The sequence below is a fragment of the Ranitomeya imitator genome, chromosome 6 (assembly GCF_032444005.1).
Source record: "Ranitomeya imitator isolate aRanImi1 chromosome 6, aRanImi1.pri, whole genome shotgun sequence".
Taxonomy (NCBI): domain Eukaryota; kingdom Metazoa; phylum Chordata; class Amphibia; order Anura; family Dendrobatidae; genus Ranitomeya; species Ranitomeya imitator.
The window spans coordinates 120,518,974-120,533,669 of NC_091287.1; the positions used below are offsets into that span (position 1 = coordinate 120,518,974).

General features: G+C 42.0%; 1 protein-coding gene across 3 annotated transcripts in view; it reads right to left on the reverse strand.

Annotated features, from left to right (window-relative positions):
• Positions 1-9,423: 9,423 nt before the first annotated feature.
• The window catches only part of TCAIM (T cell activation inhibitor, mitochondrial), an 80,965-nt gene continuing 75,692 nt past the window's right edge, over positions 9,424-14,696 (reverse strand). The window contains exons 9-12 of one of the 3 annotated variants that reach the window (XM_069730036.1): positions 14,438-14,670; positions 11,997-12,128; positions 10,833-10,879; positions 9,774-9,905 (exon numbers count right to left, since the gene is read on the reverse strand). In XM_069730036.1, the coding sequence (XP_069586137.1) occupies positions 10,834-10,879; positions 11,997-12,128; positions 14,438-14,670 (411 nt within the window). In that variant the 3' untranslated portion in view covers positions 9,774-9,905; position 10,833. Of the gene's footprint in view, positions 10,880-11,996; positions 12,129-14,437; positions 14,671-14,696 lie in introns of all 3 variants that reach the window. The other 2 variants (XM_069730034.1, XM_069730035.1) reach the window with 2 other exon arrangements.

Sequence of the window (14,696 nt, forward strand, 5' to 3'; positions counted from 1 at the left end):
TGATGTTCGTGGCACCAGCAGCTTTTCTTGGAGGTCCTGGCCTTCAGCTTCTCTCCTAGGTCTCTGTAATCAAAGATGATAAAACAACAAGACATATGATACAAGGCATACATGTATGACTTGTTTCAGCATTCTATAATCTGTATGCCCATATTAATAGTTTAGATAAAGGGAATATGTCACTGCATTTGACCTAAGTGTGTAGATAGCACTTTGAACAACAAAGGCTGGTATGCAGGTACCTTGATGCAGCTGAGTTGAAGTTGCTAGCAGCACCAGTAGCCCTAAGCTACCAGTAGAGTTGGATGTTTGAAAGCACTCAGGAGCAGCTAAGTAGATAATCAGGCATGTGGCCATAGAAGATACAAGTGAAAAGTGCACTACTAAACACAGCTGACTGAGCTACCATTGAGACATGGCAGGGATTTAGTTTTAGTCCAGAAAACCCCTTTAACAGTGGCAAGGGTTACTTATAGGACTATGACGAAATTCTACAGGCTCTTTTTTTATTATCAAAGGTGTCCAAACAATTAAGCAATGGCACTTCGCATCAGCTAAACATTTAGAACCCTGGTACAAATAAGCCCACGGGAAAGAAGAGCTCCATTAGAGATAAAATATATAATTTATATTTCAACAATATTAAAAAGTCACAAAGTCACAGTACATGAACTATAAAGAAGCAGAGTGTCTAAAAAAGGAGACGTCACCAGACAACTGAAATTCACCAAATAAATATAGTAACGTCATCAATTGCCCTGAGGCAAAAAGAAGAAAGGTGAAAATAAATGTCAAATAATTAATTATTATTAATAAATACCATGGGTAGTAGGGTTATAGTGAAATAATGGCCACTTCAAATGAAAAAGGCTTATAAGCAAACGGTCAAATATAATGGCAGTCCATATGGGCTAAATAAGGTGCTTAGTGCTAATTAAATAATTTCCTTATAACAATACCCTCTTGATACTCCTATTAGCATCCGATAGAAAAAAAAGTAGTTATCTATATATAGTATATGGAACTCTATTTAAATCTATTTAAATTCACTCAATACTTGGTCGGGGCTCCTTTTGCATCAATTACTGCATCAATGCCGCGTTGCATGGAGGCGATCAGCCTGTGCCACTGCTGATGCGTTATGGAAGCCCAGGTTGCTTTGATAGCATCCTCCAGCTTGTCTGCATTGTTGGGTGTGGTGTCTCTCATTTTCCTCTTGACAATACTCTATGGGGGTTAAGGTCAGACGAGTTTGCTGGCCAATCAAGCACAGAGATACTTTTGTTTTTAAACCAGGTGTTGGTACTTTTGGCAGTGTGGACAGGTGCCAAGTCCTGCTGGAGAATTAAATTTTCATCTCCAAAAAAACTTGTCGGCAGAGAGAAGCATGAAGTGCTCTAAAATTTCATGGTAGATTGCTGCGCTGACTTTGGTCTTGATAAAACACATTGGACCTACTGTACACCAGCAGATGACATGGCTCCCCCAACCATCACTGATTGTGGAAGCTTGACACGAGACCTCAAGCAGCTTGGATTATGGCCTCTCCACTCTTCCTCCAGACTCTGGGACCTTGATTTCCAAATGAAAAGCAACATTTACTTTCATCTGAAAACAACACTTTGGACCACTGACCAACAGTCCAAGTCCAGGTCTTTTTCTCTTTGGCCCAGGTAAGACGCTTATGGCGTTTTCTATTGGTCATGAGTAGCTTCACACAAGGAATGCGACACTTGTAGCCCATGTGTCACGCCGTAAACGGCGATAAAGGGGCAGGACGGCGTACTGGGACCCTCACCTGTCCCTACCACTTAAATGGGGCCCTGGCTTTCCCTTATCTCGGGGGTACCCATGATGGTTAGGAGGCCCGAGCTGCCAGCGTATCCCTGTCTCCTGTGCAGGCCCTATCAGGGGCTAACTCTCCCCCCAAAGGAGGTGGACTGCACCAGTGTAATAATACAACAAATAACAGGGTATACAGACAAGGTAACTAAAAGTCTCAAACTCACCAAATGCTCACACAACCACCGAGGAAACACAGAGAAGGGAAGAGAAGGAATAAACTTAGGAAGGAAAACAGGTTTAACTGCAGACACCAATTTCTGTAAATAAACCTCCAACACTACGTTCCTTCAACCTCCAAGCCAGGCAGTAGAATTGATCACTGACAATAGCTGAAGTCAGGACTGGGTCTATATAAAGGATCAGATTACAAAATCCACTTCAGCTGAGAGAGACCCAGCTCTCAGCAACTCAGCAATAAGGTTAACTCCTGCACTGCTGGCACAAAGCAGCCAGGTCAGAATACAGGTGAAGAGCTTCTGTTCACTGTGTGTGAACGAGGCCCAGAGCGCTGCGGTTCTCTGGAACCTCTCTGTCGCGGTAGCCCCGTGACACCATGATCTGGATATGTCAGTGTGTGGTGGCTCTTGAAGCAATTACTCCAGCAGCAGTCCACTCCTTGTGACTCTTCCCCAAATTTTTGAATGGCCTTTTCTTAACAATCCTTCAAGGATGAAGTATCCGGGTTGCTTGTGTGCCTTTTTCTACCACACTTTTTCCTTCCACTAAACTTTCCATTAATATGCTTGGATACGGCACTTTGTGAACAGCCAGCTTCTCTAGCAATGACCTTTCGCGGCTTACCCTCCTTGTGGAGTGTGTCAATGACTGCCTTCTGGACATCTGTCAAGTCAGCAGTCTTCCCCATGATTGTGGAGCCTACTGAAACAGACTAAGGGACCTTTTTACAGGTGTTTTTTGTTAATTATTCTAATTTACTGAGATAATGAGTTTTGGGTTTTTCATTGGCTGTAAGCCATAATCATCAACATTAACAGAAATAAACACTTGAAATAGATCACTCTGTTTGCAATGACTCTATAATATGAGTGTCACTTTTTGTATTGAAGAACTGAAATACATTTTTTTTTATGATATTCTAATTTTGTGAGAAGCACTTGTATATAAATGTTCAAATCATCCCCCAATCGCCCAATTAAAAATAAAACTATATTTTAAAAAAATTAAAACCCCCACATATTTAGCATTGGCGCGTTCATAATCGCCAGATCTATCAAGATATAAAAAGAATTAATCCAATTGGTAAACGGCTTAGCGAAAAAAAAGTAAAACTGCCAGAATTACGTTTTTTGGTCTCCACAACGTTGCATTAAAATGCAATAACGGGCGATCAAAGGATTGTATCTACACCAAAATTGTATAATTAACCCCTTCCCGACCTGTGACACAGCGTATGCGTCATGAAAGTCGGTGCCAATCCGACCTGTGACGCATATGCTGTGTCACAGAAAGATCGCGTCCCTGCAGATCGGGTGAAAGGGTTAACTCCCATTTCACCCGATCTGCAGGGACAGGGGGAGTGGTAGTTTAGCCCAGGGGGGGTGGCTTCACCCCCTCGTGGCTACGATCGCTCTGATTGGCTGTTGAAAGTGAAACTGCCAATCAGAGCGATTTGTAATATTTCACCTAAAAAAATGGTGAAATATTACAATCCAGCCATGGCCGATGCTGCAATATCATCGGCCATGGCTGGAAATACTAATGTGCCCCCACCCCACCCCTCCGATCGCCCCCCCAGCCCCCCGATCTGTGGCCCGCTCCCCTCCGTCCTGTGCTCCGCTCCCCCGTCCTCCTGTCCGCTCCCCCGTGCTCCAATCACACCCCCCCGTGCTCCAATCAAACCCCCCCGCACTCCGATCCCCCCCCGTGCTCCGAACCCCCCCCCCCTGCACACCGATCCCCCCCCCCTGCACACCGATCCACCCGCCCGCACACCGATCACTCTCCCCCATGCTCCGATCCCTCCCCCCCCGTGCTCCGACGCCCCCCCGTGCCCTGATCTCCCCCCCCTGTGCCCTGATCTCCCCCCCTTATACTTACCGATCCTGGCGGGGTCCGTCAGTCTTCTTCCCCGAGCGCCGCCATGTTCCAAAATGGCGGGCGCATGCGCAGTGCGCCCGCCGAATCTGCCGGCCGGCAGATTCGTTCCAATGTGAATTTTGATCACTGTGATATAATCTATCACAGTGGTCAAAATAAAAAAACAGTAAATGACCCCCCCCATTTGTCCCCCATAGATAGGGACAATAATAAAATAAAGAATTTTTTTTTTTTTCACTAAGGTTGGAGTTAGAACTAGGGTTAGGGTTAGGGGTAGGGTTAGGGGTAGGGTTAGGGTTAGGGGTAGGGTTAGGGGTAGGGGTAGGGTTAGGGGTAGGGTTAGGGGTAGGGGTAGGGTTAGGGGTAGGGTTAGGGTTAGGGTTAGGGTTTCGGTATGTGCACACGTATTCTGGTCCTCTGCGGATTTTTCTGCAGCGGATTTGATAAATCCGCAGTGCTAAACCGCTGCGGATTTATGGCAGATTTACCGCGGTTTTTCTGCGCATTTCACTGCGGTTTTACAACTGCGATTTTCTATTGGAGCAGTTGTAAAACCGCTGTGGAATCCGCAGAAAGAAGTGACATGCTGCGGAATGTAAACCGCTGCGTTTCCGTGCAGTTTTTCCGCAGCATGTGTACAGCGATTTTTGTTTCCCATAGGTTTACATTGAAATGTAAACTCATGGGAAACTGCTGCGGATCCGCAGCGTTTTCCAAAGCGTGTGCACATACCTTTAGAATTAGGCTATGTGCACACGGTGCGGATTTGGCTGCGGATCCGCAGCGGATTGTTCCATCAGGTTTACAGTACCATGTAAACCTATGGAAAACCAAATCCGCTGTGCCCATGGTGCGGAAAATACCGCACGGAAACGCTGCGTTGTATTTTCCGCAGCATGTCAATTCTTTGTGCGGATTCCGCAGCGTTTTACACCTATTCCTCAATAGGAATCCGCAGGTGAAATCCGCAGGTAAAACGCAGTGCCTTTTACCCGCGGATTTTTCAAAAATGGTGCGGAAAAATCTCACACGAATCCGCAACGTGGGTACATAGCCTTAGGGTTAGGGTTGGGTTGGAATTAGGGTTGTGGTTAGGGTTAGGGGTGTGTTGGGGTTAGGGTTGTGGTTAGGGGTGTGTTGCGGTTAGGGTTGTGGTTAGGGTTACGGCTACAGTTGGGATAAGGGTTAGGGGTGTGTTGGCGTAAGAATTGAGGGGTTTCCACTGTTTAGGCACATCAGGGGGTCTCCAAACGCAACATGGCGCCACCATTGATTCCAGCCAATCTTTTATTCAAAAAGTCAAATGGTGCTCCTTCCCTTCCGAGCCCCGACGTGTGCCCAAACAGTGGTTTACCCCCACATATGGGGTATCAGTGTACTCAGGACAAACTGGGCAACAATTACTGGGGTCCAATTTCTCCTGTTACCCTTGAGAAAATAAAAAATTGCTTGCTAAAACATCATTTTTGAGGAAAGTAAAATGATTTTTTATTTTCACGGCTCTGCGTTGTAAACGTCTGTGAAGCACTTGGGGGTTCAAAGTGCTCACCACATATCTAGATAAGTTCCTTGGGGGGTCTAGTTTCCAAAATGGGGTCACTTGTGGGGGGTTTCTACTGTTTAGGCACACCAGGGGCTCTGCAAACGCAACGTGACGCCCGCAGACCATTCCATCAAAGTCTGCATTTCAAAACGTCACTACTTGACTTCCGAGCCCCGACATGTGCCCAAACAGTGGTTTACCCCCACATATGGGGTATCAGCGTACTCAGGACAAACTGGGCAACAATTACTGGGGTCCAATTTCTCCTGTTACCCTTGAGAAAATAAAAAATTGCTTGCTAAAACATCATTTTTGAGGAAAGAAAAATGATTTTTTATTTTCACGGCTCTGCGTTGTAAACGTCTGTGAAGCACTTGGGGGTTCAAAGTGCTCACCACATATCTAGATAAGTTCCTTGGGGGGTCTAGTTTCCAAAATGGGGTCACTTGTGGGGGGTTTCTACTGTTTAGGCACACCAGGGGCTCTGCAAACGCAACGTGACGCCCGCAGACCATTCCATCAAAGTCTGCATTTCAAAAGTCACTACTTCCCTTCTGAGCCCCGACGTGTGCCCAAACAGTGGTTTACCCCCACATATGGGGTATCAGCGTACTCAGGAGAAACTGGACAACAACTTTTGGGGTCCAATTTCTCCTGTAACCCTTGGGAAAATAAAAAATTCTGGGCTAAAAAATTATTTTTGAGGAAAGAAAACGTATTTATTATTTTCACTGCTCTGTGTTATAAACTTCTGTGAAGCACTTGGGGGTTCAAAGTGCTCACCTCACATCTAGATAAGTTCCTTTCGGGGTCTAGTTTCTAAAATGGGGTCACTTGTGGGGGGTTTCTACTGTTTAGCCACATCAGGGGCTCTGCAAACGCAACGTAACGCCCGCAGAGCATTCCATCAAAGTCTGCATTTCAAAATGTCACTACTTGACTTCCGAGCCCCGACATGTGCCCAAACTGTGGTTTACCCCCACATATGGGGTATCAGCGTACTCAGGAGAAACTGTACAACAACTTTTGGGGTCAAATTTCTCCTGTTACCCTTGGGAAAATAATAAATTGCAGGCTAAAAGATCATTTTAGAGAAAATAAAATTTTTATTTTATTTTCATGGCTCTGCGTTATAAACTTCTGTGAAGCACTTGGAAGTTCAAAGTCCTCACCACACATCTAGATTAGTTCCTTTGGGGGTCTAGTTTCCAAAATGGGGTCATATGTGGGGGATCTCCAATGTTTAGGCACACAGGGGCTCTCCAAACGTGACATGGTGTCCGCTAATGATTGGAGCTAATTTTCCATTTAAAAAGCCAATTGGCGTGCCTTCCCTTCCGAGCCCTGCCGTGCGCCCAAACAGTGGTTTACCCCCACATATGGGGTATCAGCGTACTCAGGACAAACTGGACAACAACATTTGCGGTCCAATTTCTCCTATTACCCTTGGCAAAATAGGAAATTCCAGGCTAAAAATCATTTTTGAGGAAAGAAAAATTATTTTTTATTTTCATGGCTCTGCATTATAAACTTCTGTGAAGCACCTGGGGGTTTAAAGTGCTCAATATGCATCTAGATAAGTTCCTTGGGGGGTCTAGTTTCCAAAATGGGGTCACTTGTGGGGGAGCTCCAATGTTTAGGCACACAGGGGCTCTCTAAACGCGACATGGTGTCCGCTAACAATTGGAGCTAATTTTCCATTCAAAAAGTCAAATGGCGCGCCTTCCCTTCCGAGCCCTGCCGTGTGCCCAAACAGTGGTTTACCCCCACATATGAGGTATCGGCGTACTCGGGAGAAATTGCCCAACAAATTTTAGGATTCATTTTATCCTATTGCCCATGTGAAAATGAAAAACTGAGGCGAAAAGAATTTTTTTGTGAAAAAAAAAAGTACTTTTTCATTTTTACAGATCAATTTGTGAAGCACCTGAGGGTTTAAAGTGCTCAATATGCATCTAGATAAGTTCCTTGGGGGGTCTAGTTTCCAAAATGGGGTCATTTGTGGGGGAGCTCCAATGTTTAGGCACACGGGGGCTCTCCAAACACGACATGGTGTCCGCTAACGATGGAGATAATTTTTCATTCAAAGAGTCAAATGGCGCTCCTTCCCTTCCGAACCTTACCATGTGCCCAAACAGTGGTTTACCTCCACATGTGAGGTATCGGTGTACTCATGAGAAATTGCCCAACAAATTTTAGGATCCATTTTATCCTGTTGCCCATGTGAAAATGAAAAAAATTGAGGCTAAAAGAATTTTTTTGTGAAAAAAAAGTACTTTTTCATTTTTACGGATCAATTTGTGAAGCCCCCGGGGGTTCAAAGTTCTCACTATGCATCTAGATAAGTTCCTTGGGGCGTCTAGTTTCCAAAATGGGGTCACGTGTGGGGGAGCTCCAATTTTTAGGCACACGGGGGCTCTCCAAACGTGACATGGTGTCCGCTAAAGAGTGGAGCCAATTTTTCATTCAAAAAGTCAAATGGCGCTCCTTCCCTTCCAAGCCCTGCCGTGCGCCCAAACATTGGTTTACCCCCACATATGAGGTATCAGCGTACTCAGGACAAATTGGACAACAACTTTCGTGGTTCAGTTTCTCCTTGTACCATTGGGAAAATAAAAAAAATGTTGCTAAAAGATAATTTTTGTGACTAAAAAGTTAAATGTTCATTTTTTCCTTCCATGTTGCTTCTGCTGCTGTGAAGCACCTGAAGGGTTAAAAAACTTCTTGAATGTGGTTTTGAGCACCTTGAGGGGTGCATTTTTTAGAATGGTGTCACTTTTGGGTATTTTCATCCATATAGACCCCTCAAACTGACTTCAAATGTGAGGTGGTCCCTAAAAAAAATGGTTTTGTAAATTTCGTTGTAAAAATGAGAAATCGCTGGTCAAATTTTAACTCTTATAACTTCCTAGCAAAAAAAAATGTTGTTTCCAAAATTGTGCTGGTGTAAAGTATACATGTGGGAAATGTTATTTATTAACTATTTTGTGTCACATAACTCTCTGGTTTAACAGAATAAAAATTCAAAATGTGAAAATTGCGAAATTTTCAAAATTTTCGCCAAATTTCCGTTTTTATCACAAATAAACGCAGAATTTATTGACCTAAATTTACCACTAACATGAAGCCCAATATGTCACGAAAAAACAATCTCAGAACCGCTAGGATCCGTTGAAGCGTTCCTGAGTTATTACCTCATAAAGGGACACTGGTCAGAATTGCAAAAAACGGCCAGGTCATTAAGGTCAAAATAGGCTGGGTCATGAAGGGGTTAAAAACGTCAGCTTGGCACACAAAAATTAAGCCCTCACCTGACCCCAGATCCAGAAAAATTGAGATGCCTTGGGTCTTGGAAAATTACACAATTGTTATTTTTTTTTTAATAAACTTCGGATTTCTTTCAACACTTAAATAAAAAAAAGAACCTATACATGTTTGGTGTCTGCAAACTCGTAATGACCTGGAGAATCATAATGGCAGGCCAGTTTTAGCATTTGGTGAACATGGTAAAAAAAAAAAAAATTGTGGAATTGCACTTTTTTGCGATGTACCAGCACTTGTAATTTTTTTTCCCGTTTTCCAGTACACTATGTCGGAAAACCAATGGTGTAGTTCAAAAGTACAACTCGTTCCGCAAAAAAACAATCCCTCACATGGCCATATTGATGGAAAAATAACAAAATTATGGTTCTGGGAAGAAGGGGAGCAAAAAAAACAGAAGCACAAAAATGAAAATGGGCTGCGGCGTGAAGGGGTTAATCTGTCACTACTAATTGTCAGTTGTACAGTAATAATTACAAAATTCACAACTATGTTACATTTCGGTTAATACTTTTCTTTGTATACTAGATTCTGTGCAATCCCTGCTAATCTCGCACAGCTGAAAAAAAGTACACGTCATATTATCAGCAACTCAAGCATGAAAGAATTTAAAGAAAAAGTTTGCAGGACTATAGACAATATACGACAACCTTAAATATTAAAAATAAATATTTTTAATGAACACATTCTTCCAGATTCTGAATACAGTGTATTAATGTTCACATCCTTTGCAATGATATAATTTAGACATCATGGAAATGTCCTTGAAACGTCTGTATGGTGGCTTTAGTGGGCCAATGATTGTCACAGGTAATAGTTTCACTACAGCAGTTGCAATCTACTAATATAGATTTATCTTGTTATTACTGCTATAGAATTATATAGAAAATAGTCATATTGTGGTAGTTATTGTTAGCTTTTCCAGTTCCAAGGAATACACAAGTCTCCATCTTGCAGCACAGAGTAGTAATGAGAGACGCACAGATGCATCCCCACCAAGTTGGGCAGAGGTTCCCCAATCAGTCGTCGACAACAGCTGATCATCTGCTCGCATGATACACTGGGCTCCTTATACAGTCTACTTAACAATGCACTGCCTTTGCATGCGCTGGTTAATTCTTGTTCCTTGATTTTTAGCCTATTTAAATTGGAGAATAACAAAACAAAACATTATTTTGAGGCTTCAGATAACCAATTTATTTACTATGGCACAGTAAATTAAAATAGGACAATTGTACACCGGAAGTAAAAAAGAAGATTTTTTTTTTGTACTATTTCTACGTTATCCCTATTATTTGCAATACTGGCAGCTGAATTTGGATAGACTGTAGGGTGACTTACTGTCCTATACGTACACAACTATTAGGCCACGTGCACACGTTCAGTATTTAGTCAGTATTTTACCTCAGTGTTTGTAAGCTAAAACCAGGAGTGGGTGATAAATGCAGAAGTGGTGATGTGTTTCCAGTATATTTTCCTCCGACTGTTCCGCTCCTGGTTTTGGCTTACAAATTCTGAGGTAAAATACTGACTAAAATACTGAACGTGTGAATGTAGCCTAACTGAGAGATCAGGTTACAGCCCTTTCCAATAGACATCTAGGGAGAGAGGAGGAGAGAGAAAGGAAGAGAAACATGAGGAGAAAGGCAAGTTTAGTGAGAAAATGAGAGAGACTGAGAGGAAGAAGAGAGAGAGATTGTTCCACTCCTGACTGTGGGGTACAAATACTGATAGAAAATACTGACTGTGTGAACATGGTCTTTTTCTGTAAAACAGGTTTATTTTTAATACATAAATGTGTCTTCACTCATATGCAGATATTTATATCTGCTTGTGCCGTCTAATGATAAGGAAATACAGTACAAATTAATAGGTTTATTTAAGCAATAAATCAGAATATTTTGTTTTTTACTTAAATCCAGGTTTGACCATACAAAGCACGATCTGAAAGGCTTATAGCTAACCAAAGCAAAACTGGCCTTAAAAAATGGTGGCACAGTCTGAATGATAAATTTGATGCTTCATATTAGACAATTTTACGTATGCGACATCTAGGTAGGCTTACCTTAAACCACAACCCTTGTAACTAACCCATACTGCACTTTGTAGACACTGAGTAAAAAAGATGTAATGGGTCAAAAATACATATTTATATTTTAGCACATGGCACGAATACTACTTTTTGGAGCAAATTTAGCCAGCATTGTGCCGCATTTGTAGTAAATTCATTTTTAATTTTCTTACCAGATTTATTATATTGGACATTAACAAAAGCTTGAACTTTCTGTTCTAATGATCTGTGGGGTTCCAGTAATCATAAATGTATCCCCTATGCAGTGAGAAATGTCCTTTTGTGGTACAACTCTATTAGCAACCAGCATCCCAATAGTGTAAAATATAGAAACACTGAAAGGTAATTCAGAGCTAAGACCTACAAGTGTATGACCAGCTTTAAAGGCCTCCAGAAATGCTATTTAACTACAGATATGGTGGTAATCTGCAAGTAAATAGCATTGAAATCATGTTAGGCTGGTTTAATGAAGCTGCCGGTACAGGGAGGAAATTACGTTATATTCTCCCTGCAGCCACTTGTTTCCAGTCATTGTGACGGTGAAGGGAGCATTATAGCCATCACTCACTGCAAAGTGAGTGTGCTGTAATCCCTTCCTGTCACATTGATTGACAGTCTGTTCGGCACACTTGCTGCACCCATGTGCTGTACAGCAGGCTGTCAATCAAAGTGCCAGGAAGAGACTAAAGCACAGTGCTGTCAGTGACTGAAAGTGAGTACTGCAGGGAAGCATATCACTGCATTCTCTCCCTGTAGCTGCTGCTTTAGTAAACGAGCAAGACATGATTTAAATGTTATTTACCTTGAGATTGCAGTGCTGTCCCATCAAGGACAACATCTGCAAGGAGTTTGTATGTTCTGCCCGTGTTTTTGTGGGTTTCCTTCAGGTTCTCCGGTTTCCTCCCATAATCCAATGACATATCGAATTTAGATTGTGAGCCCCAATGAAGACAGTGATGATACTGTCTATAAAGCACTATGGAATATGGCACCCCTATATAAGTGAGCATAATAAATAATAATAATCTACAGGCGAATAGCTTTTTTGGAGGTGACAGGTTCCCTTTAAATAATGCATCCTACAGAAGAAATACATCTGTATGGGAAATGTCAAGAAGGAAACAAAGAAAAGACACATTCTAGCTCATTATCACTTACTCTTCTTTTCTTTTTAACTTTTCTCTTGCTTTTGGAGCATGAGCCAGAAGAAACCATTGTAAAGATGGTGGGTCACACGCAGCTGGTATGATGAAATGTCCCATCTCATGTAACCGTGGCACATAATGATCACTGTATATTATAGGAAAATACACACAATTTGGTTTAGCAGCCTAATGTTAATGTCCTACCAGTGGTTTTAGGTAGTGTAAATGGATGTGAAAAAAAAAAAAATACTATGTATGTAAGGACTATCATAGCTCGGCATAACTTCAGATGTGCAATGGTCTCCTTTGTCGCACGTTCAGTCTTTTTATTTATAATCTCAATACAATGTGTACTGGTTATAGGATGATGAAACCTAAATTAATAAAGCTAAAGGTAACTTTTGTCTACACTGTAAATCTACAGATTGTTCTGTATGCTCCTGAAATAAACTGAGTTTATTATGTACAGTTGTGCTCAAAAGTTTTCATACCCCGGCAGAATTTTTGCTCTCTTGGCCTTTTTTCAGAGAATATGAATGATAACACCAAAACTTTTTCTTCACTCATGGTTAGTGGTTGGGTGAAGCCATTTATTGTAAAACTACTGTGGTTTCTCTTTTTAAATCATAATGACAACCCAAAACATCTAAATGACCCTGATCAAAAATTTACATACCCCACTTCTTAATACCGTGTATTGCCCCCTCTAACATCAATGACAGCTTGAAGTCTTGTGGTAGTTGTAGATGAGGTTCTTTATTTTCTCAGATGGTAAAGCTGCCCACTCTTCTTGGCAAAAAGCCTCCAGTTCCGGTAAATTCCTGTGCTGTCTAGCATGAACTGTGCGCTTGAAAACTTTTGATCAGGGTCATTTGGATGTGTTGGGTTGCCATTATGATTTAAAAAGAGAAAACACAGTAGTCTGACAACAAATGGCTTCACCCAACCACTAACCATGAGTGGAGAAAAAGTTTTGGTGTTATTATTCATATTCTCTGAAAAAAAGACCAAGAAAGCACAAATTCTGGGGTATGTAAACATTTGAGCATAACTGTATATAATGTAGTGAAAGTGTACTAAAATGCACTTGTTTCAGTCTTCCCTGGTTTCTAGCTCCGGACGTCTTCTGGCCCACATGACCACTCTTCAGCTTTGTTGGCTTATACTATGTGGGACAATATTGTTTTTCCAGTGTAAGCGTATGAGATTCAGCATGAGGAAGCATAGACTTAGGGCTCATGCAGACATCCGTGGATCTCGGTCTGATCACAGCCCACAATGCACGGACTGGCTGCAGCTCTCTCAACTCGAGCGTGACAGCTGCAGCCAGTCCGTGCATTGTGGTCTGTGAACAGACCGATTCGCACAGAAGACTGAATGAGCTATTCTGCTCTGTATGAGCTATAGGGTCCAATTTCAGTTCACATGGGCCAGAGTGGTGCTGGTAACCAGCAAAGACGGCAATCTATAAATATTTAATACACTTACATCATATACATTATTAAATGGGGAATTGATGAAGCATTTACGTTACTTTGTGTTACAAGAACCAATATCCTAAATACGTTAAATAAAATGAAAAGGTCTTTAAATAATAGCATATTATTAGTGATGAGCGAATATTCTCGTTACTCGATTTCTCGAGCACGCTCGGGGGTCCTCTGAGTATTTTTTAGTGCTTGGAGGTTTAGTTTTTATTGCCGCAGCTGAATGATTTACATCTGTTAGCCAGCATAAGTACATGTGGGGATTCCCTAGCAACGAGGCAACCCCCACATGTACTTATGCTGGCTAACAGATGTAAATCATTCAGCTGCAGCAAGAAAAACTAAATCTCCGAGCACTAAAAAATACTCGGAGGACCCCCGAGCGTGCTCGAGAAATCTCGAGTAACGAGTATATTCGCTCATCACTACATATTATACAATGGATTCGATTTGGTGTGGTGTGGAGATCCCTAATTTGGTGTGAGGAACAGAAATCTGCAGTTACAGGTTCACTTTTCCAATCTTGCTGGATATTTGGGCATAATAAAATGTGATTTTTAAAATTATTTTTATAAATGTTTATCGAGCATCTGAATGAATAAAAAAGGAAACCAGCAAAATAAAATTAAAAAACAAACATCTTTTCCGCAACAATCCCCCTGATCTTTGCTTATATTGGCCAGCATGCAATCAGCGTCAGTGCTCTTGTGCCATCCTACTGGCTCTGCGCCGAGCGGTGATGTCAGTAAAGCATGGTACCTGACCGCTAAGTCACATATTCTCTGCAGCGAATCAGCATTAAGTCAAAGGAGAAAAGAAGGTATGACTAGGATTTCATTTTTTGCTTTGCAAAGTATGGTTTTGTGTCACTTTTATAACACATCTGGCTCAAATAACTCCTTTAATTACTGCTGTATGAATTGCCGTCACTGTGAAGAAGCTGCATCTTATACCAGCCGTCACTTACTTTTCCAGTATCATCTGCAGTCCACGTAAACTGCGGGGGTGAATGGGCACTCTTCTATTTTGCAGTTTTTTGCAGAACGCATCAAGGACGGAGTAATATTCCTCCATGGTCAATAATGGCTGCAGTTCCTCAATGTGAACTATATCTATTCCCCCAAGGAGGTGGCTAATCCGATCCTGCCGCTGCAGCAACTTTCTTTGAAGTACATAGTAGCTGGGTAACCGTTCAAAAAGCTTGAAAAAACAAAAACAAAAAAAAG